This window comes from Salminus brasiliensis, chromosome 16 (assembly GCF_030463535.1).
Source record: "Salminus brasiliensis chromosome 16, fSalBra1.hap2, whole genome shotgun sequence".
Classification (NCBI taxonomy): Eukaryota; Metazoa; Chordata; class Actinopteri; order Characiformes; family Bryconidae; genus Salminus; species Salminus brasiliensis.
This window is the reverse complement of record NC_132893.1, coordinates 30,030,947-30,056,653: the sequence shown is the minus strand read 5'-3', so window position 1 is coordinate 30,056,653 and position 25,707 is coordinate 30,030,947. Positions and strand designations below refer to the sequence as shown.

General features: G+C 41.2%; 2 protein-coding genes across 2 annotated transcripts; one reads left to right on the top strand and one right to left on the bottom strand.

Annotated features, from left to right (window-relative positions):
* Positions 1 to 775: 775 nt before the first annotated feature.
* Positions 776 to 8,918, top strand: zfand5b (zinc finger, AN1-type domain 5b). The gene is made up of 5 exons (XM_072658380.1): positions 776 to 920; positions 5,337 to 5,495; positions 5,689 to 5,889; positions 6,828 to 6,956; positions 7,083 to 8,918. The coding sequence occupies exons 2-5, from the start codon at positions 5,345 to 5,347 to the stop codon at positions 7,229 to 7,231; spliced, it is 630 nt and encodes a 209-aa protein (XP_072514481.1). The 5' UTR covers positions 776 to 920; positions 5,337 to 5,344; the 3' UTR covers positions 7,232 to 8,918.
* An 832-nt stretch (positions 8,919 to 9,750) lies between these two features.
* On the bottom strand, positions 9,751 to 25,503 carry smc5 (structural maintenance of chromosomes 5). Its single transcript, XM_072659240.1, has 24 exons — positions 25,244 to 25,503; positions 24,345 to 24,486; positions 22,314 to 22,366; positions 21,717 to 21,879; positions 21,367 to 21,501; positions 20,999 to 21,139; positions 20,673 to 20,834; positions 19,430 to 19,501; positions 18,489 to 18,744; positions 18,059 to 18,213; positions 17,865 to 17,978; positions 17,666 to 17,760; positions 16,772 to 16,904; positions 16,186 to 16,359; positions 15,235 to 15,404; positions 14,980 to 15,103; positions 14,755 to 14,877; positions 14,473 to 14,601; positions 14,258 to 14,353; positions 12,884 to 12,988; positions 12,677 to 12,796; positions 11,011 to 11,190; positions 10,207 to 10,302; positions 9,751 to 10,113 (listed from the first exon to the last, which is right to left on the bottom strand). Exons 1-24 carry the CDS (start codon positions 25,477 to 25,479, stop codon positions 9,982 to 9,984), a joined length of 3,306 nt encoding a protein of 1,101 aa, XP_072515341.1. The 5' UTR covers positions 25,480 to 25,503; the 3' UTR covers positions 9,751 to 9,981.
* Between the last annotated feature and the right edge of the window lie 204 nt (positions 25,504 to 25,707).

The following is a 25,707-nucleotide window of genomic DNA, read 5'->3' as shown; positions in this document are numbered from 1 at the left end:
AATCAAATCAAATCAAATTTTATTTGTCACATACATAGTAATGACACAGTATAACTTGCAGTGAAATGCTTTTTTGACAGTCTTTCAAAGCTATTCAATAAAGATCTAAATTTAAACTAAACCTTAACTTAATAAAATATAGTGCAAAAGTGCAAAATTTTTTTTAAATAAATAAAATAAAAGTTACATTTAAGTTAAATTTAAGTTAAAAAATAAAATATGGAAATATAAGAAGCAAAAAAATACAGATATATATATACAGACACGCACTATTCCATCTGTATTTTTTTTTTTGCTTTTTTTATGTGACAAATAAAATTTGATTTGATTTTATTTAAAATAGAAAATGTCAAATCACTTTATTTATTATATATATATATATATATATATATATATATATATATATATATATATATATATACATATTTATCTGTATGTGAGTGTATGTGTGAGTTAAAAAGAAAGTAGTCGAGTAGATAGTTGTGTATTGTAGTGAGTGAGGGTCCAGTTTGTGTATGTAGATAATGTTCTACTTTAATGTTCTACTTTAAAGTTCTACTTTCTGTAAGAAGGAGGTGCTTAATCACTGTTAGTTTTACTTTTGCTGTATTAAATATTAATACAGGAGGAAAAAAAGGGGAAAACAAGCTGAAGTTGTTTTCGTACAGTAAGCTTGACCCCGCCCCTAAACTGCCCGACAACCAATCAAAGCGCAAACACCCGTGATGCACAAGCCCCGCCCCTCTCCCTAAAGAAAGCAACAAACAGGCAGCGACGGAAAACAGACGGGCTGAAGCGGAGCGAGGAAAACCGAGCGGCCGCAGGAAGGAGAAGAAAGGAGGTCAATCGGGGATTTCTAGATTTCATTCACACGGAGACGACTTTCTCTACGAGTACAGCAACGTTGTTTTAAAATAACGGTGAGTAAAGCCTAACATTAAGACCATTATTTGCGTATTTCATTCACAGAGGCGCCGTGACTGCCTATGGCTTGGCTAGCTAGCTAGCTAACGTTAGCTGGATTAGTTGGTCGGTTGGAGCAACTAAGAGCATCTCGACTCTAATAAAGCTGCTTTAATACCTTCAAACAGTTAAAAACGTCGCTGTGGATGTCTCCATAAGCACTCTGGCCAAATCCGGCCGTGTAGCTGAATTAAAATAAGCTGTAAAGCTCCCCAGTTCCTCATTGAGTTGAGTTGGATGGCGAGATAAACCATATATGGTAAGCTAGCTAAGCTAATGCGGGTCGTATTGCTGGCAATGGCACTAGCTAGCTAATGTAGCTGAATAGTCATGTGTTTATTTATTTATTTAATATAGCTAAGATACACTGAGCCTTTTGTAGACTTTTCTTTATTATAGATTTTATCTGGCTTTAGAATAGTAGAATAGCTGGTGTTACTACCGCTGCCTGTTTGGGAACTGCTTTAATAACCTTTAATAGCTACATTCAGTTCATTCATTTGGCTATTTAGCCATGTGTAATGTTGAAAACCATAGTAAATATAATAAACAGGTCATACAGAAATGATGAAAGATGACTTTGTTAAACCACGCAGGCAGACGGTGTTGGCCTGCCCTGCTAGCTAACGTTACTTGGAGAGAAATGGGAGCGACAAACTACTTCACGACGTCGTTTATGAGGTTAAAAATATGAAAGGTTTATATGTTTAGAGTTTAGTCTGTGTGCGTGTTTAGATATTTTTTCCGGACGCGATAAGATTGTCAAGAAAACAGACAGGAAAACAGGAAAGTGTGGAACAAAGAAAGGACAAAAGCAGCCTCTGTTTAGCCTGTAGGTGTTCTGTCGAGTTGTGCTACCCATCGATATGTGTTACTTAGCGGCACTGCGCATGCGCGTAGCCACTATTATTTTATGTTTTCGTGTATTTGGTCATGATAATTCGGTTTTCCCGGTGTGCATTATACTAATCTCATCTTCTTGCTATTACTGCGATTGTTATAAACGTGTTTAAGGCGAATTAAATATTTCTTATCACCGTATTTACCTTCATCATAATACGGTGATTTAGGTTATTAAAATGTCCTGCCTGTATCTGTACCGGGAGCGTTTTCTGATGTGATGCAGAATATACACCTGCTGTTTCATTTAGGCAGCTTTACCTATAAATAAACGCTATGGTAGCACGCTTTGACGGGGCAGCACAAATCGACAGAACACCGGACAGATGGCGAGCACTCAGCTGCCCATCAGCACTTTCTTCCGCACGGAAAACGACCCTAAGGATACGTGTGTTCAGTCCCCTTGTTGTTTTTGGGTGTGTGGACGTGTTTAGCATGTGTTTTATCTGTCCTCAGTGATCACACACCAGCCCCAAGCCCCGTTAGCGGCTGTGTTTGCTAGCCTTGCTGGAGTTAGCATGACTCAGTGGATTTAAAGCCTGGCCGAGGCCTCCTGTTTCTAGTCCACCTTGGCTTGCTGATGTAGTGCAGCACAAATGCTGGGACAAATTTCGACAAATCTGCTGTAGCTCCATCACAGATATCATCTGCACGTTTCAGTCTGTGAGATTATTGTCCAAGATGAGCGTTAAACCCACACACAGGCTGTTTTTTTGGTCAAATGTTTTGCAGGCCTCTGAGTTCTGACTAATTTACCCACTGCCTTCATTAATCACATGTTGCTTTTTAGGCCAGGCCTAGCCAAGTTTGCCACTTTTATGGGTTATATGTTGGAAATAACACTTAAAAGCAGGTGTGGGTTCCTTTAAACCCCTCTCAGAATGCTCATAAGGGTGTAATTACACACACACACACACACACACACACACAGTCCTGACAGCTGTTGATCTTCAGTTTGATTTGTGTTAGTCTTTAATACAAGTCTCATTGTTTGAACTACCACATGTATTTCTCTCTATAGCAAACACCACATTTCCTGTGTCAAACTAGGGTTCAATTCCTAGGCTGGGCATGCTACACCAATAAGAGTCCTTGGGGTAAGACCCCAGACCTTGTATGAAAGCCCACAGTTTGTCATGCTCATAACTACACCACTAATATCATAATTAACACAATTAACAGTTTCATAGGCCCTAAAGTAGAACCCTGTGGGACTCCATTTCACAAAATCTGCTAAACCAAATGGTTCGCAATTTTTTTGGCATTAAGTTTAATAACTGAGTAATAAACCTGGGCTTCCAGAGGGTTAACGCTACACCCACCTCACTAGTAATGTCTAGTAATGTAAGTCACCTTGGCTCAGCTGAAAATGTAAATATGCTTACGAAAAAAGAGGCCGAATACCCTCAGCTCCTAGTACTTTATATAAGAATATATAAGAATAAATAACATTTTTATGACCAAAATCAAACCACTGGGGTTGCTGGGAGTTTCCCTTACAGTGCTCTGTCCCAAACAAGACAAATAACCCCTTCTAGGAGAGCAAGGGGCGTCTGGGAGGGACTGTTAAATTGCCATAGGATGTTACAAATATCTAAGTTTCTTCTTTTAATTATTTTAAAGCTATACTGGTGTAATTACACCCTTATTACTGTCAGCAAAGGTTGTTTTGTTGAGTTCTAACATTTTACCTCGGTAGGACATTGTGTTTGCACAGCCTGTTTACAATAAGGCAGGCCAGTGCTTGAACACACCGGGCCCCTCCGACATGCGACGGGGACGTTTCCATTTTTGGCTCAGTCCAAATAAACAGCAGCGGGTGTCCCACACCGTGCTAAGGAGCGGGGAGGAGGGGCTTCATACACACACACTCTCTCTCTCACACACACACACACACACATACCACTCACATACAAAAACACACACACCGGACTCCTGTGATGTAATCGAGTCACGATAAAGCAGCCAGGGCTATAAATAGCAGCAGCCAGGACCCGGTGCTGTTGGCGAGGTTGTGTGAGGATCAGCTTGTCACATTGCGCCCTTGTGACAGGCGAAAGCTAATAGGCCTCCTCCATGTGAGTGTGCTGCAGCGAGGAGCTCTGCAGTCAGCAGGCTTACACGTGATGGAGCTTTCCTCCTCCAGCTGGCCTTTCTGGGGAAAACCTGTGACGCTGCTTTCAAGAAAACGCGTTGGTGGAAGGCTGTTTTTTTTCTTCTTTTCTTTTTTGGGGTTGCGTATGCTTGCGTGTTGCGTCTTGATCCTCGGTGGCTTCCGCCCCCGTTGCAACACCCCTTGCTAAAGATGCTGTTTTTGTTCTTTTTAAAGTACGAGTATTATAAAGTGCTGGTTTGCAAAGAGCTCCACAGAGACGTCTGGATTGCCAGTCGTGCCGTGGTCTGATTGGTGGTCTTTTATCAGTGATGATCTGTGTGTATCTGGCCTGGCTGAACAGAATGTTCCCAACCCAGTAGCCAACTGTTCTCACCTCTTTGTATCCTTGGTGGCGAGATGGTCTGTGTTAAAACACTGAAAGGAGTTCTGGGCCCTTGCTGATGGCTATCATTGTTGGAAAGCTGTTTGTCGGTTGTCTTAAGTAGCTGGTAAAACATCTTCTGACTGGTCTAAGGTGTTGACAGTTTGTAGGGATGCTCAGTGATCTCTGAATCGTGTCAGTATGAGCAGATGGTAGCTTTGAAAGATTATTGCTGTCTGTTTTTGACTGATACTCAATATTTAATTGCTTAGGATTAACAGTGTTTAGGTGACACTTGGCTGCTTTTTAGTCATTTTGCTGCATTTATAATCCTACAGAACTAAATTCTTTGAAATGCTTGCCTATTTAGGACACTTCTTTTTTTTTTTTTAGGATTTATGAATGTAAAATGTTGGATGTTGGGCCTCCAATTCCCATACCAGTGTATCTCTAGATGTTGTGTGGTCATATCCTGGACAACCATCTAACATGACATTTTTATCATTTTTTTAATTTTTTAGTTTTTTGTTAAATAAATCTGTCAAAAAGAGCAAATTCCTCACTTTTATTGATGTTTTAATAATCAGTCATTAGGTTTGTCAGTTTCTGTTGTGTGTGTGTGATGATTTTGGGCTCATTCTTGAAAGTTCAAGAATTTCTTGCCGTCAGATGTTATCCGTTTGTGTGTGTGACCTGTGTGGTCTGAATGAGGTGATGTGGTGCCAAGCTCATGGCAGATCGAAAGCCAGGAAGACAGATTACACGTCTGACTCTTTTAGGTTGGGAATAATCCTGTCTCTGTTCTGACCTGTGCTAGTTACCTAACCAGCGTGGGTATTTGTGGTAAAATCCCACAAACGTCTCTACAGTCATGTGGTCCCGCGTGTTGAGCTGCATTTCTGAAACTTAATTTTTGTGTTTTTTTGTTGTTAATTTGGCAAAATCTGTGGTGTTTTGTTTCGTTTTTTAAGCCCCTATCATGTGGTTTGTCTGCAGATTTCGAAATGGCCCAGGAGACCAACCAAAGCCCCGTGCCCATGCTGTGCACCACCGGCTGCGGCTTCTATGGCAACCCTAGGACCAATGGCATGTGCTCGGTTTGTTATAAGGAGCACCTAACGAGACAGAACAATGGAGGTCCTTTGAACTCTATGGGTGAGAAGTGTTTGTTCATCTCCTGTTTCTCCGGTTTTGTTTCGGTTTGCCAAAGAACAGCTCGTCCAGTGACGGGCTTCCTATTTGCATAAAGTGATTCATCTCACTGTGGCTATCGCTTCAGATGGCTGCTGTGGTGTTTATTCAGTGATGAGCCGGATGGTCTTTTAACTGGAATTCCTTTGCTTTTCAGGTTCTAGCAGCGTAACCAGTAGTCCTACCTCAGAGGCCTCGGCGATCCAGATCATTGAGGCCAGCCTAAACACTGCTGCTAGCGAAGCTGAGTCATCGAGCGGGGCCGCTGCAGCACTTCCTGTTACGCAGCAGATGACGGAGATGAGCATTTCCTGTGAAGAGGAAGCTCCGTCACCCAAAGTAGAAGTTCCTGAACCTGGTTAGTATTTTGTATGGGATACGTCATTCAAGGAGGTAAACCATGCTGCAGGCTTCGGATCAGTTCATTGCCATAATGCTTACTACTGGCAATGCTACTATACTACTACTTCTTACATGCCCAGGAAAATTGGGAAAACCTGGAATTCAAAGACTGTTTTCATGTTATGAATAAACCTTAATAACTTGCTAAAAATTCTTTAAAATATTGGTGTGATTCTAGCTGAATTGAGCTGTTTATGCCACAGAGATGCAGCCTCCCAGAATTTGACTACTAATGTCCTATTTATGTTCATATTTATTCACAAGAACCGTGAATAACAAACACCAGCAACGTCTTACAGTGTTTAACATTCGAAATGGATACACAAGTCACTACTCGGTATACAAATATGTTGAGGGATTTGCATCTTATGAAAAATGATTGCCATGCAGTACTTGCCATTGAATATTACATCCAGAAACCATAGGTGTAAAACCAACTGATATTGAGAGAATCACATAAAATCACAAGTCATGGAAAATGTCCTGGAAAATGATTTCATAAAAAGAATGGGAACCCTGTCCTGTTATCTTCATTATTATTAAGGTAATATTTAAGCCAGTTATCACAGACCAGTTTACAACCAGCAGAATCACAACAGCGCACATCGTTGTTGATGTTCCTTCTTTAGAAATATTGATGCAACTCAACAATAACTCAACAAGATGACGAGAAGCTGCTTTGATTGATTGCACTGGACTACTGTAATGCTCCGTATCCTGTCAGAACTGTGCTTTCAGACAGTTAACCAAACTGAGAGGGAGCTCCTCACTCCTCTTTCTGTGTCCTATAGAATTGAAGGCCTTCTACTGCATGGTCTAGCACCCTCTTACATCACTGATTCTCAGCCTGGTCTTTTCTGACCAATAGTATATTTTTGTGTTTTGTCTCCTCAGTTGTGACCCAGCCAACAGCGTCTGTTTCCTCAGCTAATACAGCAGTTAGTGAGCAGGCTAAAGCTCCAGAAGCCCCCAAACCTAAGAAAAACCGATGCTTCATGTGCCGTAAGAAAGTTGGCCTTACAGGTGAGCCACATTTGCTTGGATCCTTTTATTCATAGTTTAACATAATTAAGTGGAGAGCAGATGGCAGGATATTTATCATCACACGCTTACATGTCTTTTTTTTTCCCTCCTCTCTCTTTCCTCCAGGATTCGACTGCCGCTGTGGAAACTTGTTCTGTGGAATTCATCGATACTCCGATAAGCACAATTGCCCCTATGACTACAAAGCCGAGGCCGCAGCCAAGATTCGCAAAGAGAATCCTGTAGTGGTCGCTGACAAGATCCAGAGAATATAGATCCTCTTGCTTTTTCTGTCTGTGACCCATGACCCTGAAATCTGGGTGAGATCATACAAAAAGGACTCGCACGTCACCTGCGATTTAAAGGACTAGGTTTTTTGTTTGTTTGTTTGTTTATTTTTTTTAATTTACGTTGTTGGGGAGGAATCTTGGTTGTTCAGCCAATGCATGAGTGATTGATTTTTTTTATTTTATTTTCTTTTCTTTCAACTTTGTTCCTTATTTCCTGTCTGGTGTATGAGCTTCGATTTAAGAGAGGAAAAAAAGAATTGTTAAACATTGGGTTGCAGACCCAGAGAACGTACATCTTGTGTCTGGTTCTAGGTATCTTTAGGTGGGAGACTGCATTTGAGCTGATCGTTGTGTTGAACAGGCTGACCGTCTTTGTGATTGTCAAACGTTTACGTTGTGATTGTGTCTCTCGGTCCATCATGTCATGCAGCGGCGGCAGAGGATGGACGCATTGTAGCCTATGGGACTTCAAACGACTGTTATTGCCCTGAGTTGAGCGCCCTCAGCGCAACAGTGCATGGCTGGCTCATGTAGCAACAAGAAAAACACACAAAAACATCACAGAAAATGGACGCTCTTCTTTTCCTGTAGGTTGAAGACTTCATCTTTTAAAGTGAGTCACAGCATGGCTCTCAACTCCCTTACAGATAGCCTTTACAAGATCAGCTTGGTTTCTTTGCTTCCAGCCTCAGCTTGTGTCCATTAGCAAGCAGATTTTTGGAGTGAGGCTGTTGGTTTTTGTTTTATTCTCCCCCCTCAACCCCCTTTTCCACTGCTTAAGTGTCATACAAGGAGAAAAACATCATACAGCTTATAAATCCATGGACTCGTCTAACACTTCTATCTTGATTGGTAAAAGCAGCCAGATCATTTTGAGCTGATTATTTCCACATGTTTTTTGGAGCACAGAGGAATTAAATGTTAAGTAGTCATTGGGTTTTCAGCAACACTGCCCTTCAGACGCCAGAACAGGCCTGAGGGCTTCAACTTTGGTATTTAAGGAACCTATAATACTATTAGAAAAGACAGTAACTCTGGTCTAAAGGTGGCACCATTTCCAGGATGCAGGCTTCAAATAGGGCTGTGGGCTGTTTTGGTTGAAGAGGGGATTTTAAAAGGGTGTATTGCATGGCTAGTGAAATAACTACTAAGTACATTAGAGTTTTTTGAAGTTGGCGACATGCTGATAGTCCTTTTTTTAATCAATAATCCACTTCTGTAATGAATGTTGCTTTTTTTTGGTTTGTGATTTGATGATTTGTGTGTGTGTGTGTAATGTGGAATGAGTGTCACATGCTATGTTTATACACAGGTGATGAAAGTTGTATGGTGTTTCTAATTGAGCCACTGTTGTGTGGAGGGGTTGGCTGAGTTGTGTGTGTCTGTGTGAATACCTGAGTAGTCTAATCATTGGATGCCTCCTTATAGACTTTTCCTCAGTCCTTCATTTTCCGCTCTGGCTGCAAATTGCCGTTACCATTCTGTAGGGGTTCTTTTTGTTTTTATTTTCCAGTTTACACAGTACAATGACCTGTCTTTATTTTTGAGTTTTAGTTATGCAAGTTTGTACAAACCATCTTTATATTTATTATATGTATTGCGCATATAATCTCGTTACCCAACATTACTGCGAAATTGTATCATGTAAATAAAATTATGTACAGAGATATAATTAAGATGCTTTACTGTCATATTTAGTGTGTTATGTGGTACAGCTTGTCCATTTTGTGAATGGTGAAGTGACTCATGCTGTGATTCTCCTGTTCTACTGGATTCAGATCCGGTGGCTGGGAAGGCTACAAAAAAACACTCAGTTCATGAAACCAGTTTGAGGTGACTTTCTTTGTGACCTGGTGCATAATCATGCAGTAGGCATTAGAAGACTGGTCAGTTGTGGTCAGCAACAATACTCAAATAGGCTGTGGCCCTTACAAAGATAACTGACTGGGCCTATTAATAGTACCAAAGTATGGCAAGAAAACATTCTCCACACTATTACACCACCTCCAACAGCCTGGACTATTCACACAAAGCAAGTTCTCAACCAACTACTTGTGTTGGTTGAGAAATTGAGATTCATCAGACCAGGCTACATTTTGTGAGCTTGTGCAGACTGCAAACCATGTGTTGTAGTTTATCCTTAAGGTTGCACATGCTGTGCACTCTGTAAATCCGTCAAGAACAGAAAAACTGGCAGTTGGCCAAGCCTGGGTATTGAACCCTCAACCCTATTATCAACAGTCTAACCACTGAGCCACCAGGCCCCCAAAAGTGAGACACCATTCATTTGTCCAACTTGTTTAAGAACTGGAACTTGCTAATAACGAACCAATTTGTTATTTTATGGTTATTTTAATGACTAAAATAGACGGACTGGTCCCTGTTTAGAAAAATCAGGACAGCAACTAACTGACTGTTCCACCAGGTAGCAGTAGAACCAGTAACACCAAATTGATCATACACGTTGTGCAGTGCACAACAAATGAAACCAGAATAGCAGTTAGTCATTTTTCTTATCAAACATTAACTTTATTCACAGCCAAATCTGTCTTACTTCAACTCCTTAACAATTTATAAATGTGCAAACAAGTACTGTCAATTATAAATAAACAACTAATAGCCCCTTCGACTAAGGGAAGGGAACAACAGGCACTTGGTGTAGTATCGAGGTGTAACACAGTAATAGTAACAGAGTTTTTTTGCTATTGGTTGAAGTGTTACGGCGAATAATGGATTTACTGGTTGGTCCTCCGTTTGACTCGCCTGAGAAAAGCCTTGTCGTTCCACTTATTTGGCGGGAGCATATGGGGGCCATTGTGGACACACAGGACGGTCATTTCATCCGCGTATGTCAAATTCTGTAGAAGCTGTACATATAAAGAGAGAGGGGCATCGTAGATGCACTGTTAGAGACGCGCATCACATGTATACAATAGGCTCAAAACTGTTGGCTGACCCACCTTAGGTGTGATGAAGAAATACTGTGAGGTGTTTCCACCGCAGGCAGTCTTCACTACAATGTCAAAAACTCTCCTCTCGTTCACCGGGTCCATACCCTTATATTACCAAACAAACCCAAACAACAGGAGGAACAAGCCAGTGTTAATGTTTCCTGGTAGGGAGACAGCTTAAAAGGTCTGATTTGCAGTCAGGAAGAGGGCGAGGAATGAGGGAGATAAACAGCAGTGTTTTAGTACATACACTACATGGACAAAACTACTGGGACACCTACACATTACACCTACAGGAGCTTTTATGACATCCCTTTCTAAATCCATTAATATGGAGAGCAGGTTTGGAGCTCTGCAGTTATTGAGACAGCAGAGACTTTCCTGCACTTTGCTCTGAGCTCAGCACTCGGCCCAGACTCTGCTCTGTAACTTTACATGGTCTGTATGGTCGGTTCCACTTATCAATAATACCACTCACAGCTGATGGTGGAAGATCTAGGAGGCTCCTATTACATACAGAACCACGCTGGAATTCAGTGAGCTCATTAGAACAACCCATTCTTTCACTAGTGTGAGTAAGGGCAGACTGCATGGTTAGGTGCTTGGGTTTATACACCTGTGGTAATAAGACTGCATGAAACCCCTGTAATCAATGATTAAGAGGTCTGTCCCAATACTTTTGTCCATATCATATACTGGTCAGAATTCAATGAGCACACATCAGACATCCTGCCCTGTGATGTCCCATTTTGGTGCAATTAAGAATAGGGCTTAACTTCCACGCTACTGAAAATAAGGGCAAACCTAACATACCTGGTTGATCTCATCGACGACTCTGAAGGGGCAGCGGTTGAGTTCTTGCAGGGCCATGAGGTACAGCATGGTGGAAACACTGCGCTCTCCGCCGCTCTGATGGTGCGGGGTCAGCTCGTGCAACTGAGTGCTGCTGCGGAACTTTACCCGGATTCGGATCCCATACTTATCATACTCCTCCTGACGTACAATAAAAAAAAAAGTTAATCTCAAAACAGCCTCAGTTCTTCATGACATGGATTCTGCAAGATGTTGGACGGGCTGATTAGATAATGCCATGTTGTGGATTTAGGGACCAGACACCTACTCCTAGCATGTCAACTGCCTGGCGAAGCTGCACTGGCAGTAGTTTAAAAAAAGCCGGAGTCTGGCTTCAGATGTATCGGGAACTTTGCTAATGCTAGGGGGAGTTATGAACAGGTGGGTTAAATGGCTATACCAAATTGGGAGAAATTTGGGGCAAATTTTTAGACAGACAGTACCACCTTTTCAGCCATAGCATGGCATGCTGATTTTCTAAAGCTGATAATTGTGTGTTCATTTTTATTCTTTTGTGTTTTACTGCTTTGCATATGAATTATTTTCACATGATAAAACATTAGAGATTTCATGTAAATCAAATGGAAATGTAGGACTAGTCCAAATGGCTTCAGAGATCTGTAGATTTTATATTACTGTCGCTGAGAGCATTTCAGGCTAAACCAGCAAGCCATACAGTCACAACACATAATGAAACAACAAAAACTAACTTCATTAATTCCAAAGTCTAACCCAAGCTTGCACCCAATGCAGCTCTTTTATCACTTCACTCATTTCTTCTCCCATAACTTAATCAGTAGCTGTGTAGTTGATCAGCCAAGACATGTTTGGTGTCTTAAACTGGCTTTGTTTGTTTTGCACTGGAGCTACGAGGACAAAGTAACGGTAATGGTTATAGGTTATAGTTAGCAACTGGCATCATGTAAAGTCAGTGCCTAAATTATTACCTGCTTCAAACCATGTTGAGTTATGTAATCTCTACTACACTTGCTTATGTGGTTTTCAACACTGTATGACATACTGGTGTCTAGAAAAGGGACAGAGATACATTACATAGATAAAAACAGCAGAAGCATTCTTTAAGACTGATTACTCTCTGTAATTTAGCTTCTTTTTATAGCTGTTAAGCTACATTTACAGTAAAGGAAATGTAAGCAAATACTGCTTTTTAAACTGAACTTAATTAAATTAAGTTTAATTTAATTAAATCTAATTTTCATCCAATTTTCAATTTAATACACTTTAAATCTTTTGACCATTCTTATAATTACTTCCTATTTCAATACAGAAAAAAAAAAATAAATAAAAAAAAGAATTCAGTATTGTTAAATTATGGGTCAAATAATGATTGCACACAGGCAATACTGTAATCTTCTGTGTAGGCCCAACAACTAGGACACTAGAAGGTGGATGTGCACAGCTGGGGTTTGTTTATTTAAGAAAAGACCCGTTTGGCATCATTAACATGCGAGTAGGAGCCACAGAGACTGAACTCTACTCTTCTATTAGGACATGATATCAGACAGTAGCTTCAGGATGAGTCACTGACCTCTAGTGCTCTGTGTGTGTGCATGCGCGCAAGTGTGTTTAGAAAACTAAGACAAATACAAAACACCCTGTAACTCACCTCATTTTCTGAATGCAGGTCAACTTCCCCAGCACAGTTCATGGACCGGAAGAAATCACTGAACTTTTCATTAATCTGCTCCACCAACAACTTCAAGGGATTCAGCCAGCGTTCCTTAGCCTGTTACAGACACACGTACACACTACAATGCTACCCTGTGTCGTTCTACACAGCATGAAGGTTTGATAGCGAGTCCAGGTTCCATACCTCTGAGATGTTCTGCCTGTATTCATTCAGAGCCTTTGTCTTTTCTTCCAGCTCCTTCTCCATGTTCTTTATTTCCTTCTCTCGCTTGTTGTATTCCTCCACCACCTGCCATTAAAGCGTTACAACATTAAACACTGATTAATAAACAAGCACACACACACCTACTGTCACTTCTCTTCATCTACCTCACAACCTCAAATAGGTCAGTAATGTAATTCTATCTATATCTACCCATCTAGCTTTCCACACTATATGGACAAAAGTATTGGAACACCTGCTCATTCATGGTTCCCTCAGAAACCAGGGGTATTAGAAAAGTGTTTATCCTGCTTCTGTTGGAGTAACTGTCTCTACTGTTGAGGGAAGGTTTTCTACAAGATTTTGGAGCATTGCTCAGGGCGTGATCACATTCAGTGACAAGAGCATTAAAATGTCAGAATGCTGGATGATCACCACCGCACTTCACATCAGAACTATTGGATGGACCACCATCATTCCATGGCTCCACAGTTCAATGCTGGGGGTTTTATACCTCTAGTTCACGCCTAGCTTTAAGCAGCATGATGTTAATAGTTTATATATAGTTTACATGTTTATCTGCTCCAGAGAGTCCTATTCTATTTGCAATATTTCTGTACAGACCACTGTGTGTGTGTGTGTGTGTGTGTGTGTGTGTGAATGTGTATATTATATATATATATATAAATATAAAATACACATTCACACACACACACAGTGGTCTGTACAGAAATATTGCAAATAGAATAGGACTCTCTGGAGCAGATAAACATGTAAACTATGTATGTGTGTGTGTGTGTCAGCAAATGCTATTACACGGACATCCATTTAAAGTTACATGGGTTTTTCTTCTCCTGTAACGGAGATACAACGTATTTGTGTGATTGTTTAAATCTAATGTTTGTAATTAATTTATTTTCTGCTTTGCATTTCAAAAGCAGAGATCAGATATTGACAAAAATGCTGTACAGGATTTCTCATTTAATAAGTGTAAATACTACAAAAATTAACAAAACAGAATGTCTGGGGTGTAATACTTCAATTTCATTATTTTTTAAAAGTTACTGAATATAAAACCAAAACATATTTAAATAACAGTAATAGGCTAAAGCAGCGAACATTACTTTGGATAGGTGCTGATATTCTGACATACTTAACAAGAGTACAGATAGAGAAAATGTAACCTGGCTGCTTCTACAGATTTTTGGTTTAGCTTTAGTAAAACTCATAATGAGCTTGAATCATTGAATCAGGTAAAGCAGTGCAAAGCACACAAACACTAGACTAGGCAGCTGTGTTCAGTATAGCGCAGTGCTGTATGTAAGTGATGCAAGTGGCCGCATGTTTGAGTCTTACTGCTTCGTTAAGGCCAGTGAAGCACTCTGCTCTGGCTCGCTCTTCGTTCAACATGGCGTCAATCTCATCCAAAGTGTCCGGCAGCTCGCTAAAAGCCTGCAGGCATAAGAAAAAAAAAAATAATGAGTATATTTCATTGATATTTATCTGATGAACTAATGGTTAAAACTAAAGAAAATTAAGTTTCTGTGAGGAGGCAGCTGTGTGGTTCTGACCGTGCGCAGAATCTCTGGTACTACAGTTTCTCCTGGGTTCATGTTGCAAATTTCACTGGCTCTCCTCATCAAGCTCTTACACGTCCCCAAAAGACTCGTCTTCCTCTGATCCAGTGAAGTAAACTCTTGCTGTAGCAGACGAGGGGAAAAAGATACACACAGACAAACAAAAAAATATTAAAAATAATAATAATGAAACAAATAAAAAAAAACATTAAAAACATCAAATCGTGAGAACTGAGTAGCCAAGCATGCGTTTAACCTCACTGTACATTTTCTAACCTCTGCTCTCCTGAGTTCCGCTGACCCCTCCCGGAGATCGGACTCCAGTTTAGTCTTCTCTGCGGTCAGACCTGCTGACTCAAGTGCCAGGTAAACTTTCTCCTTGCTCAGCTTGGCTCTTAACTACACACAGACGGACAGACAGACAGGCAGAGTACAAAACAGGAATAAGTTCAATTGGCAGGGGAATTGTGGGCCAGTGTCTTTGTGTAACTGTATACAAACCTTCATGGAATTCAAGATCTCCTCTACTATGGCCACCTTCTGGTCATTGACATATGAGATTTTGGACTTAGCCTCCTCCTCGGCTTCCTGAAGGTTAATGCCGCTCTGCTCCATCTGCCTCAGGCTGCAAAAGGGACAAAAAAAAAAAAAAAAAAAAAAAAAAAAAAAAAAAGTTAAGTTTAAAAAAAATGTTGCTGTATTTTTGTCCTCACAGCACACACAGCGGAGAGGAAATTGTGTGTGCGTAATTGGTACCTGTCCTGCTTTGTGCTGATTTTCTGCTCCAGCTGTCTCTTCTTGCCTTTCAACTCTGAGAGATGCTTCTTCTCAGTGCGGAGCTCATTGTCTCTGCGATCCAGTTTGACCTGCTGCTCCTGAATGGCGTTCATGCGAGCATCGATATCCTGAACCCTTTGCTGAACTGCCTGTAGAGGTCAGAGGCTGCTCTCAACATCAAGGCTCACTAAATCCTTATGCTTACACATTGTATTTGGGGCCTAAATGTGGTTTCTTTGACCAACAGTAAAAAACTGCAGTGCTATGGTCATCTGTGAAAAACAAATATGGTCTACATGATAAAATCAGCTGATATTAAGGTTTTATGGATTTTTACTAATATAGCTGGAAATTGTACCAATAAAAAAGTGACAAGCAAGATGACTTTTTGCTGTTAATTATGGCTTCTAAGTCCTCTTAGTTTCAGAATCAACAGTCAGTAAAGCACTGCTTAAATAAACTGTTGCAATTTGCTTCATTTTAAAAACATTCATTTGATCAATTATAATTTTACTTACTTTTTTTCCAATATAAGATATAATATACATATATATTTTCCTTTAATTTTCTTTAAATCTGTTATCAATAACTGAGCTTTTCCATACATGTCCTGACATAACAATAAAAACCTCTTTAATAATTTAATACATTAATTAATGAGTCATTTATAACAAATGACAGAAGACCAGTGGTTCCCAGGAGGACTCTTTCCTGTACCATTTAGTGTTTACCCTGCTTGCAACACACTTGATCCAGCTATTCACCCCATTACCAAACCCTTCCTAAAGTTGTGAGTTGTGTTAATGCACAATAAGGGCAAGGTCTTCCTCTATATTCTTCACATGTACTTGAGATTTAGGGGAAAGAAAAAAAAGAATATCCCTAAATATGATATGATTGGACTGCGGGTGTGAAACGGCTGTCACTCACAGTCAGCTGTTCTTGTAGTTGCCGTCTCTCCTCAGCATCAATGGCCATGCTGAGGAACTGAGAGGGGCGCAGGGCGGAGTTACTGGAGATGGTCTTGTTGGAGTAAGCAGACCTCTTCACTGTGTATTTCTCCTCAGCAGTGTAGATCATTCTCAGCTGGGATTCTTTTATCACCTGGGATAAAGAGAGAGAGAGGTAAACACTACAGTGAAGCTCAGCAGTAACAATTTTTAATTTTAAATATACACTTTCCAAAGATCCTGCCTGTGAAGTTTCACCATCCTAAACTGGGCCAGTGTACTAAAGGTTTATGTTTACATTCTGAAAGCTTTCAAACTGCATCGGTCCACCAAAATCCACACCTCTGCACACTTCTTCCAGGGTTTTATATAATACATTGTCGCTGTTCAATTTCACCCCACTTATTTTAAAGCATTTCTATTGGTCACATTAAAACAAAAAGTAAAATATGGCAGAATTGTATATACAAGGTTTTTTACATGGTAGAGACAGTATATGAAATTAATAACTGTTGAGGTCTGTCTTAGAAAATATGTCCCACTTGGAAATAAAAAGAAGAACAAACCGTCTCGATCATGCTCTTGGTCTGCTCTGTGCCCACAGGAACTTCATTGACTCTGTACTGATGACACAGGTAACTCATGACCTCATCAGGAGCATCAAACAGTTCTCGGAGGTAGGAGAAAAACCCGAAGCGCCTGCGGGAAACAATACACATTGTAAAACAGGAGGAGTTCAGCAATTACAAACCAGATCCGTCTAGATTGTATTAGTGGCACACACATTCTTCAGTGCCACACCTGGTTAAACTAGTCAGCAGACAGATTCCTCAAATGGGTGAAGCTGGGTGTCACTCTCCCCCAAATACAACAAAACACTATATGGACAAAAGTATGGGGTCACCTTCTGATTCACTGTTTCATGGTCAAGATGTTGGATGATCCCCACCCTCTCTCATCCCAAACTCCTCACCTCATCCCAAAAGTATTGAATGGAGCACCAGAGTTCCACTGCTCCACAGCTCAATGCTGAGGGGGGCTTTATACCCCTCTTGAGGCTAGAGGGGTATAAAGCCCATACCTGGCAGTAAGCATGGTGCCAATATATTCATGTTTATCTGCTTCGACAATAGGTGCAATTTAAAAGTAGCTGAATGCATTAATTAGAAGAGGTGCCCACAAACATTTGGACATATAGTGTATTCACTATATATAGCCAGTTGACAGATTTCTCTTTAATGTCTCTTTTAACAAACAGCATTGCAGAAAGGTGCAGCTGGATCTTTAACAATGGCACATTAAAAAGGTTCTCCAATGTGCTTTTAATAGTTTCCAAAGCATTATTAAAAAATAATTTTACTATCTGTGGTCCCCAGATAGTATTTTGTCAATTGTATGCAGCCATATTACAGGACATTGCCCATTAACAACATATAAAAGACTGAGTAAAAGCCTCCAACCTGAGAGAGTCAAGGGGTCGTGATGGTGGCCTATTAGCACAGGACTCCATAGGTGCAATAACACTGTTAACTCTTAGCCTTTGGTTATCTCGAACCTGCAAAAGACAGGTAAACAGTGATGTTTTAAAAAGATCACTATACACAGATAAATTCATAAACATGGTGTGGTAAAATGGGTGTCAATGAGACTCTGTGGCACCTCAGTCATAAATTTCTCCATATCGCGCTGCTTCTGGAAGACAAAGGCTCTCAAGTCGTTGACAGGAACATGGCTCTCAATGTATTTCGCATGTTGTGAATCTCGTACATTGATCTGGAGACAAACAAAAAAACAAATTTAAACAAGTGTACCCTAACATACACCCCTGAGGTACACCTAAGCAAAGCACTCACCACCAGCATCATGGGCTCGTAGACATTTCCCTCAAAAAGATGGCGGTTCTTTCTCAGCCATTGTAAAGCAACGTGCGTGTCCCGGAAACGGTTGCGTAGCAGCTCCTCCTTCCTGTTCATCATGTCCTCTAGACTCCTCAGACGAATCTGTAGACCTTTGAGTCAATCAAAAAGGAAAAGTATAAATCAAAGATATTTAAAGATAAAGTGAAGTAAAAAGACTGAATGCTTTGGGGCAATGGATATGAAAGCCTCAATATTTGTGAAGATATGTTTGACTAGAAATATTGATTGACTAAATATTCATTCACAAACTGATACACTCACATCCTCTGCCCCCCATCCAATCATCTTACCACATCAAAAGAGGAATCCTAAGTTCCTACAACACTACAACACACTTCTTGGTAAAATATTCAATAAATCATACGTCTCTGCTCTCCAAATGCCTCGTCTTTATCCCTGCGCAGGTCCTGCCGCTCGCCATCCAGCCTGGCTTTCTCTTCCAGGATGTGTCTAAGGTCAGCGTTGACTGCTTCAATCTTGGGGGTGACATCTTCTTGGCTTCCCATGTTGTCCAGCTCCCTCTGCAGGTCCTGGATCATTCGCCGTGTGTTACCGATTCGCTTCTGCCGGTCTGCCTCCTCTGTCTGCTTTAGACTGAGAGCCTGCTTAATGTCGTCAATCTGAGGATCAAATGAAAGCAGTTTTAGCACATTTAGAAATGCATAAAAAATGCTATGATGATGAATTTGCAGACCTACAGTCTATATTGGGTCTTGATCAGAATACATAGAAACAGGAAAAGCCTTTCACACTGGCCACATGCGGCACTTCTAGCATTCTGGCAGTCTCTAAGCACATACACAGTACAAAAGGCAGTATTCTTGATAAATGTAAAATCTAGGCCAATAAACATACAAACAAACTACAGGTGTATGTATTGGAGCTCAAAGCAAGTATTTATTGATAAGCTGTCTGCTGCCTGATATTGCAAATAAAACAGCTAGCTAACCAAATCAACACAAGATAGCAACAAGGTCTGTTAAGAGCTAATAAAAAAGCAGCCATGCTTACAATTATTAGTTTATTTAAGCAAAAACAGACAACAAAGACATTTGCAGCCCCTGCAAGACAGACAGAAACTCCTGCCTCGCAACACATGTGTCGTGTCCGGTGTGAAATAAGCATTCAGGGGTTCAAGCATACCACACTTCTAGTGTGAAATGGGCTTCAGTGTTTTACTGTTTGGCAGGATACATATTATTTTTACTGCATGACAGTTACAGTATGGCACTTTATGCCACACATACAACATCACTTAATACTCTCATTACAGAGTTATATGCTAAAGCCAAAACAGCCTTTTACCTCCTTGTGTTTCCGATCCAGCTGGTCTTGCTTCTGTTTACATTTCTGTGAAGCCTCTCTGATTTTAGCGGTCTGCAAACACAACAGTGAGGGGGACAACATGAAGTTCAATTGCGTCAACAGACAGGCCTGTCACAAATCTCACAAATGATTTTATTATCTATTACTATTACTTATTGTCCCAGAAATAACTGCAATAAACGATATTACTGTCATTATACTGTCACTATTTTAATACGTTTGGCGTAATGTTTGGCTTCTGTTTTACTGAAATAATAATTTAAATAGCGATTAACTTTTATATAATAATAGTTTAGGACGTGTGCTGTTTCTAAAATTCATGCTGACTGTCAAAAGGTTGTACTGTATTTAAGTGCTGTTTTTATTAAATGAAGAGGGGGGGGGACGGACAACATAAGAGATGCACTGATTGCCCTAAATGCCCCCGATCCTAATTTCTGATTTTGTATTTAAACACATGACCAATTTTCCATTTCTAGCTATTCTAGATTAAGCAGATATTTGAAGCTTGTAAAAGACTGCATGTTAGATCTAAAGTGTGGAGATCTAAAATGTGGAAGCATAAATAATAGTGTTTAAACGGCTTCCACTCTTGTTCCAGTCTTGATTTCCACTCCATGAAGTTTAAAAATGTTCCAATCCTAGATGAAAAACTCATCATGTGACATTTTTAACAAGATAACCAATAAAACAAAAGTTGAACTGAACTTGTCTAATGAACTTGTTGATGCCCAATGAAGATTTATAAGATTTATGCAGCAAGCACTCTTCTTCAGTCACAGCCATGGTGCGTATGTGGCTGTGTTTGTGCCGCTGGTGCCCTTGTGTGGTGCACAAGTGTAAATGTGACCGGCAGAGAATCGGTTTTGTGAGAATAATTGGATGATCACTGGTTATGACTAATCCCGCTAAAAACAATCGATTCCGTTCCCCGGCCAATCGCTCTATTGCTAAAAACCACCCATTAGTCTTGTGTAACACGCATTCCCTTGTCGTAGTTTGGTCTGTGTGTAGGGAGTCACAATTATCGATGCACTGGTCACTGCACTGCAATAATGGTGAGGTTCATTCTAATGTAAATAAACACAACAGGCACAATGGAGGTCAGTAAAATGATCATGCACATATTTTGTACAAAGAGCTGATAACGGAAATATTGTGACAGGCCCAACAACATAATTATTACTCAGCAGTGATTTGTCAGAATGAACCCCTTTCAAACCTTCTCCTTCATCTGATTCTCAATAGGCTGTAGCTTGCTCTCCATAGTCTGGATCTTCTTTAGCAGGGGTGCCTGAGTTTCCTTTAGTGACTTTGCAGTCTTCTTCATTTCTTCTCTTTGCTTCTTAACTTCTTCCAGTTCTTTACGAGTCGTCTCATACTCCTGAACCAAGAAACCGAGAAAGGAGGAGTCATGATCCATAACAAGGCAAACATTAGCAACCGTTACATGGAGGAGAGTCAAGTAGACACCTCACCAAGCCTAGGACAAGCATTATGGATAACAAAACAAAGCAAGAAATCATAAGCACAGAGACAGACACTGACCACCCAAGGCTTCTTTTTCTCCAACATCTGGATCATATCCAGGTGTCTCCTTTTCATGTGGTACCGTTCCACATCCACCTTATTGCGCTCGTTCCTCTGCTTGGCTTTCTCCAGAAAGTTGGCCTTCTCCTTGCACAAATTCTGTTGAGCACAATACAGAAAATAAACCTCAGCACAGTCTGCCCCAACTGAAACAATCAGTCCATAAGCAAAGTATTTAATGTCTTTGGCTCTGAAACATCTCAAAGGCATAAAGTCCAGACAACAGAACGTATAAAAAAAGAATGGCCTACTCTAAAAGTTCCTTTCCCCTTTACTGACAAGTTAATTTGGATAAAACCTTGTGAAATCAAAGAATGCAATTGTACCTCCAGGTCTCTCTCTTTGGTGCGACAGGTCTTGAGCTCACAGTGAAAATTGTACATCTCTGGTGGCCCAACAGATTTCTCAGTGGCCTCAAGAAGCTCAATCTTACTCATTTTAGCAAATTCACCAACCTTCTCCTGTTGAGTAGAAGAGAACATTGTAATTAATGGTATTTAAGAAGTTGTACATTGCAATTGTGTTCTCTTAACACTCTACCTGATCTAAACACTCAATCTAACTGATCTAAGCTCCAGGGAAACATGTTAAACACTATGAATCAGTACTAAATAAACAATGCACTGATTCACTATTAAATGTTCATGCATGCAGCCACATTTACACAAATACTCACCTGAGGCAGAAACTGACAAAGATTTCCAACCTGAATCTGCAGCTCCTTTACTGCTTCTTCTACAGCCTTCTGACTTGAGTGTTTACCATTCATCATCCACACACTCTGATTATTTTCTACATGGATCTCCCTGTTGATCACCAGGTTTCCTTCTGTCCTGTACCTGAATAAACAGTGGGTGAAGCATGATCTATGAACTTTAGAGAAGCTGCAGAAAATATACCACTATATGGAACTAGGGATGCACCCATAAGGGAACATTGGAACATGTGCTGATGTCTGATTTTTAATTTTTTTTTTATGTACATATACATGCCAAAGCCAACTTTTCATTGGCGTCAGAGACAATTGTAAAATGTAGTTTTCAGGTTATGAATGCAGTTAACAAGTAATATAGACTTGAACCACTATCAGTGTAGTCAAGCCTCACTCAAACAAACAATCTGATTTTCCAGAGCATAATAAATCGGTCATTAAATGATGGTATAAAACGTTGATCAAATCTAAGCATTTGCCCGCTGCTTTTTGAAAGCAATGCAGAAACCATTATGATTCCAATATCATCGTCTATCTCGAATTCAAATAATAAATACTTACAGTTCAATTTCCACAAAGCCTTTACTGCATCCTCTCTTAACATACAGGCTGACCTAGAAAACAAACATAAAACATTTAGAATTAAAGCTCAGCTAAAGCTCAACCAACAACATTAAATAAAAAGCGTCAGTCCTGAAGATGCCTACATTTATCAGAGGAAGTGGGCAGCGGGATGTGCAAGCATCCTTAACCAAACTACTTTTGGCTTTTTAGCTTGGACTCCATAAATGCAGGGCTTATTTGCGGTATTTAGGCTTACAACCCTAAAACACATTAACTATTGAGAATGATGCATGCAACTCATGCAGATTTCTCCTTTACAACATCTGGAGAATTTAACCCTTCCTCTCTAGAGAGGCCACCCAGATGCTTGTTCAGTCTCTCATCACTTCAAAACATGATTACTGCAACTCTCTTCTGGCTGGTCTCCCTTTGTGCACCATCAGGCTCCAGCAACTAATCCAAAATGCAGTGGCACGGGTCGTCTTCAACGTTCCTAAATTCAGCCATGTAACTCCACTGCTGTGTTCTCTTCACTGGCTTCCTGTAGCCGCTGCCTGAATCAGGTCCAGTACCCTGATGCTGGCCTGCAAAGCCAAGAATGGACTAGCCCCTCCGTATGTGATGGCAATGGTCAAAAGTCAATCAGTACCAAGTATAGCCCGGCTTAATCGGTCACCCTTTAAGATCCACAGAAGACAAACATCCAGGCTTTTTTCTGTCCTGGCACCGAAGCGGTGGAATGACCTTCCCCTGGGTGTCTGAACTGCAGAGTTGCTTGCTCTCTTCATCGAGTACTTGGGCAAAGTGTAGCGTCGAGTATTATGGTCTCCTCATTGACTTGTGTTTAGTAGCGTCTAAGCTTAGAGGGATCTTTAAATTCTAGTCTACTCAAACTAGCGGAGGGTTTTCTTGAGTAAACAGTGAAGCACTTTTGTGAGTCGCTCTGGAAAAGAGCATCTGCTAAATGCCTTAAATGTAAACTGAATCAAAATCAACAGTGCAATCAAACCTGATGATGTCATATAATTAAATAATCATGCCAAGAGAAATGATGGCATGTTAAAGGGGCTTACCTTCGTCAAACCAGCCGCCACCTACCGGTCCAACCAGCAGGCCCCCCACCCACCACCACCCATAGCAGACCAGCGGCTCACCCACCTACCACTGCTACCTGCATAGTGACCATGTTAAAACCATGTTTAACTATCTGTTATACCTGCTTTGGTCATTTTTATCATTAATGTTTAAATAGCTCTGATCAGAGAAGGATGGGTCAGGTCCCCCTTGTGAGTCTTGGTTCCTCCCAAGGTTTCTTCCTCCAGCTCTGAGGGAGTTTTTCCTTGCCACTGTCGCCGTTGGCTGCTCACTGGGGGTCTTTGATTCATCATGTCTTGGTCACTTCAACAGATCTACTCCAGCAGGGTGAGGAAGCGGGCTGGCAAGATTACATCTGACCCCTCACATCCTGGACACCTCCTCTTCCAGACACTCCCCTCTGGTAGAAGACTGCGGTCCATCAAAACCAGCACAACACGTCATGCTAACAGCTTCTTCCCCAGAGCTGTAGCGCTCCTCAACCACAGTGGACACCTCCCACTGTAAACCTCAAAACATACAACTGAACTGTACAACCAAACCGGACTGAACAGCTATTTTGCACTCTGCCTATTTGCACACCTGTACAGATGTTCTCTTTCTGTAAATATATTTTCAGCTCTTTGTTACCTTTAGTACTTTTTACTTTTTTAATTTACCCCCTACCCTATTTATTGTTTAGTGTCTTTTTCCTTTAGTTTAATACTGTAAATAATCTGTTCTGTGTTTTTGTTACTTGTCATACGTGTTGCTCTCACCAAGACAAATTCCTTGTATGTGTAACATACTTGGTGAAATAAAGAGATTCTGATTCATCATGTCTTACGTTATTTCTTCTTTGTCTCTGTCTTTTATTAATCACTATTTATGTAAAGCTGCTTTGTGACGATGACAGTTGTAAACAGCTATACAAATAAATCTGACTTGACTTACCTTATCCCCTCTGCCTAGAATGGCAGTCTTCCCTGCCAGCCCAAGACAAATGGCACAGACTATGCTCGACTTGCCAGTGCCATTGGCTCCCACTATCATGTTCAGGTTAGCTCCAGGATAAACCTCTGAGTGGTCATAAGTGCTGGAAGAGAGGTAGGGAGTAGAGAGGTAGGGAGTGGGGAGGGAGGTAGGGAGTAGGGAGGGAGGTAGGGAGTAGGGAGGGAGGGAGGGAGGGAGTAGGGAGGGAGGGAGGGAGGGAGTAGGGAGGGAGGGAGTAGGGAGGTAGGGAGGGAGGGAGGGAGTAGGGAGGTAGGGAGTGAGTAGGGAGGGAGGGAGTGAGTAGGGAGGGAGGGAGTGAGTAGGGAGGGAGGGAGGGAGGGAGTAGGGAGGGAGGTAGGGAGGGAGGTAGGGAGTAGGGAGAGAGGTAGGGAGTAGGGAGAGAGGTAGGGAGTAGGGAGGGAGGTAGGGAGTAGGGAGGGAGGGAGGGAGGAGGGAGGGAGGTAGGGAGTAGGGAGGTAGGGAGTGAGTAGGGAGGGAGGGAGTGAGTAGGGAGGGAGGGAGTGAGTAGGGAGGGAGGGAGTGAGTAGGGAGGGAGGGAGGGAGGGAGTAGGGAGGGAGGTAGGGAGTAGGGAGGGAGTAGGGAGGGAGGTAGGGAGTGAGTAGGGAGAGAGGTAGGGAGTAGGGAGGGAGGGCACAAAAACGTCAACAAGGGAGGGAGGGCACAAAGCATGACACCCACTAGCTAGGCACCTCACACATGTCTAGGTAGGTTATTAGTGAGGTAGCTAAGTACTGTCTGTCTTAGACTAATAATAAAGAAAATGCCACTTATCTAACAGCTTCCACACGCTGAACTAGAAGGACTGCTGTACAACAGGCTTAGCCTGCTAGCAACTTACAGGAAGTTTTGCATGGTGATGCGGCGAATGGATCCTTCCACGAAACGGCCCCCACGACCATCTTCGTGAGCAAAGGTGCCATTTTGCGAGGAGCAGGGCAGCACGGTCTGACTGTTTGAGACTTGAGAGTTTGTTAAGATGTGACTTATTCGTTTTCTTTTGCCCTGTAGCGCCATTCTCCAGCACCTCTCTGCTTTCGTTTCGCGCCGCTGTTGCTGCTCATAGCCGCGTGTCATTGGCCACCGTCAGTCACGTGGTCGGCGCGTCCCTGTTTTCAGGTCAAGGATAAATATAATATTTAACGTTTTTAAAATATTATGAATATTTTTAAAATACAGTTTGATATATATTTTGTGTGTTTGGTGTATTTAATGCAATAAAAATGACCAATTTAAATAATTCAGCAAAAAAAAAAAAAAAAATGACCTCCAACCGATATCCAACAATAGACAATGTCCAGAATT

What these genes read in the sequence shown, in the direction of transcription:
- zfand5b (XM_072658380.1), top strand. Translation starts at nt 5,345, where the DNA reads ATGGCCCAGGAGACCAACCAAAGCCCCGTGCCCATGCTGTGCACCACC. An exon ending in AGTAGAAGTTCCTGAACCTG is followed by an intron (nt 5,890 to 6,827) that starts GTTAGTATTTTG and finishes TTGTCTCCTCAG; the next exon opens with TTGTGACCCAGCCAACAGCG. An exon ending in TAAGAAAGTTGGCCTTACAG is followed by an intron (nt 6,957 to 7,082) that starts GTGAGCCACATT and finishes TCTTTCCTCCAG; the next exon opens with GATTCGACTGCCGCTGTGGA.
- smc5 (XM_072659240.1), bottom strand. Translation starts at nt 25,479, where the DNA reads ATGACACGCGGCTATGAGCAGCAACAGCGGCGCGAAACGAAAGCAGAG. An exon ending in AGAAAAAGAAGCCTTGGGTG is followed by an intron (nt 20,835 to 20,998) that starts GTCAGTGTCTGT and finishes TTCTTGGTTCAG; the next exon opens with GAGTATGAGACGACTCGTAA. An exon ending in ATTTCTTCATCACACCTAAG is followed by an intron (nt 10,114 to 10,206) that starts GTGGGTCAGCCA and finishes TTATATGTACAG; the next exon opens with CTTCTACAGAATTTGACATA.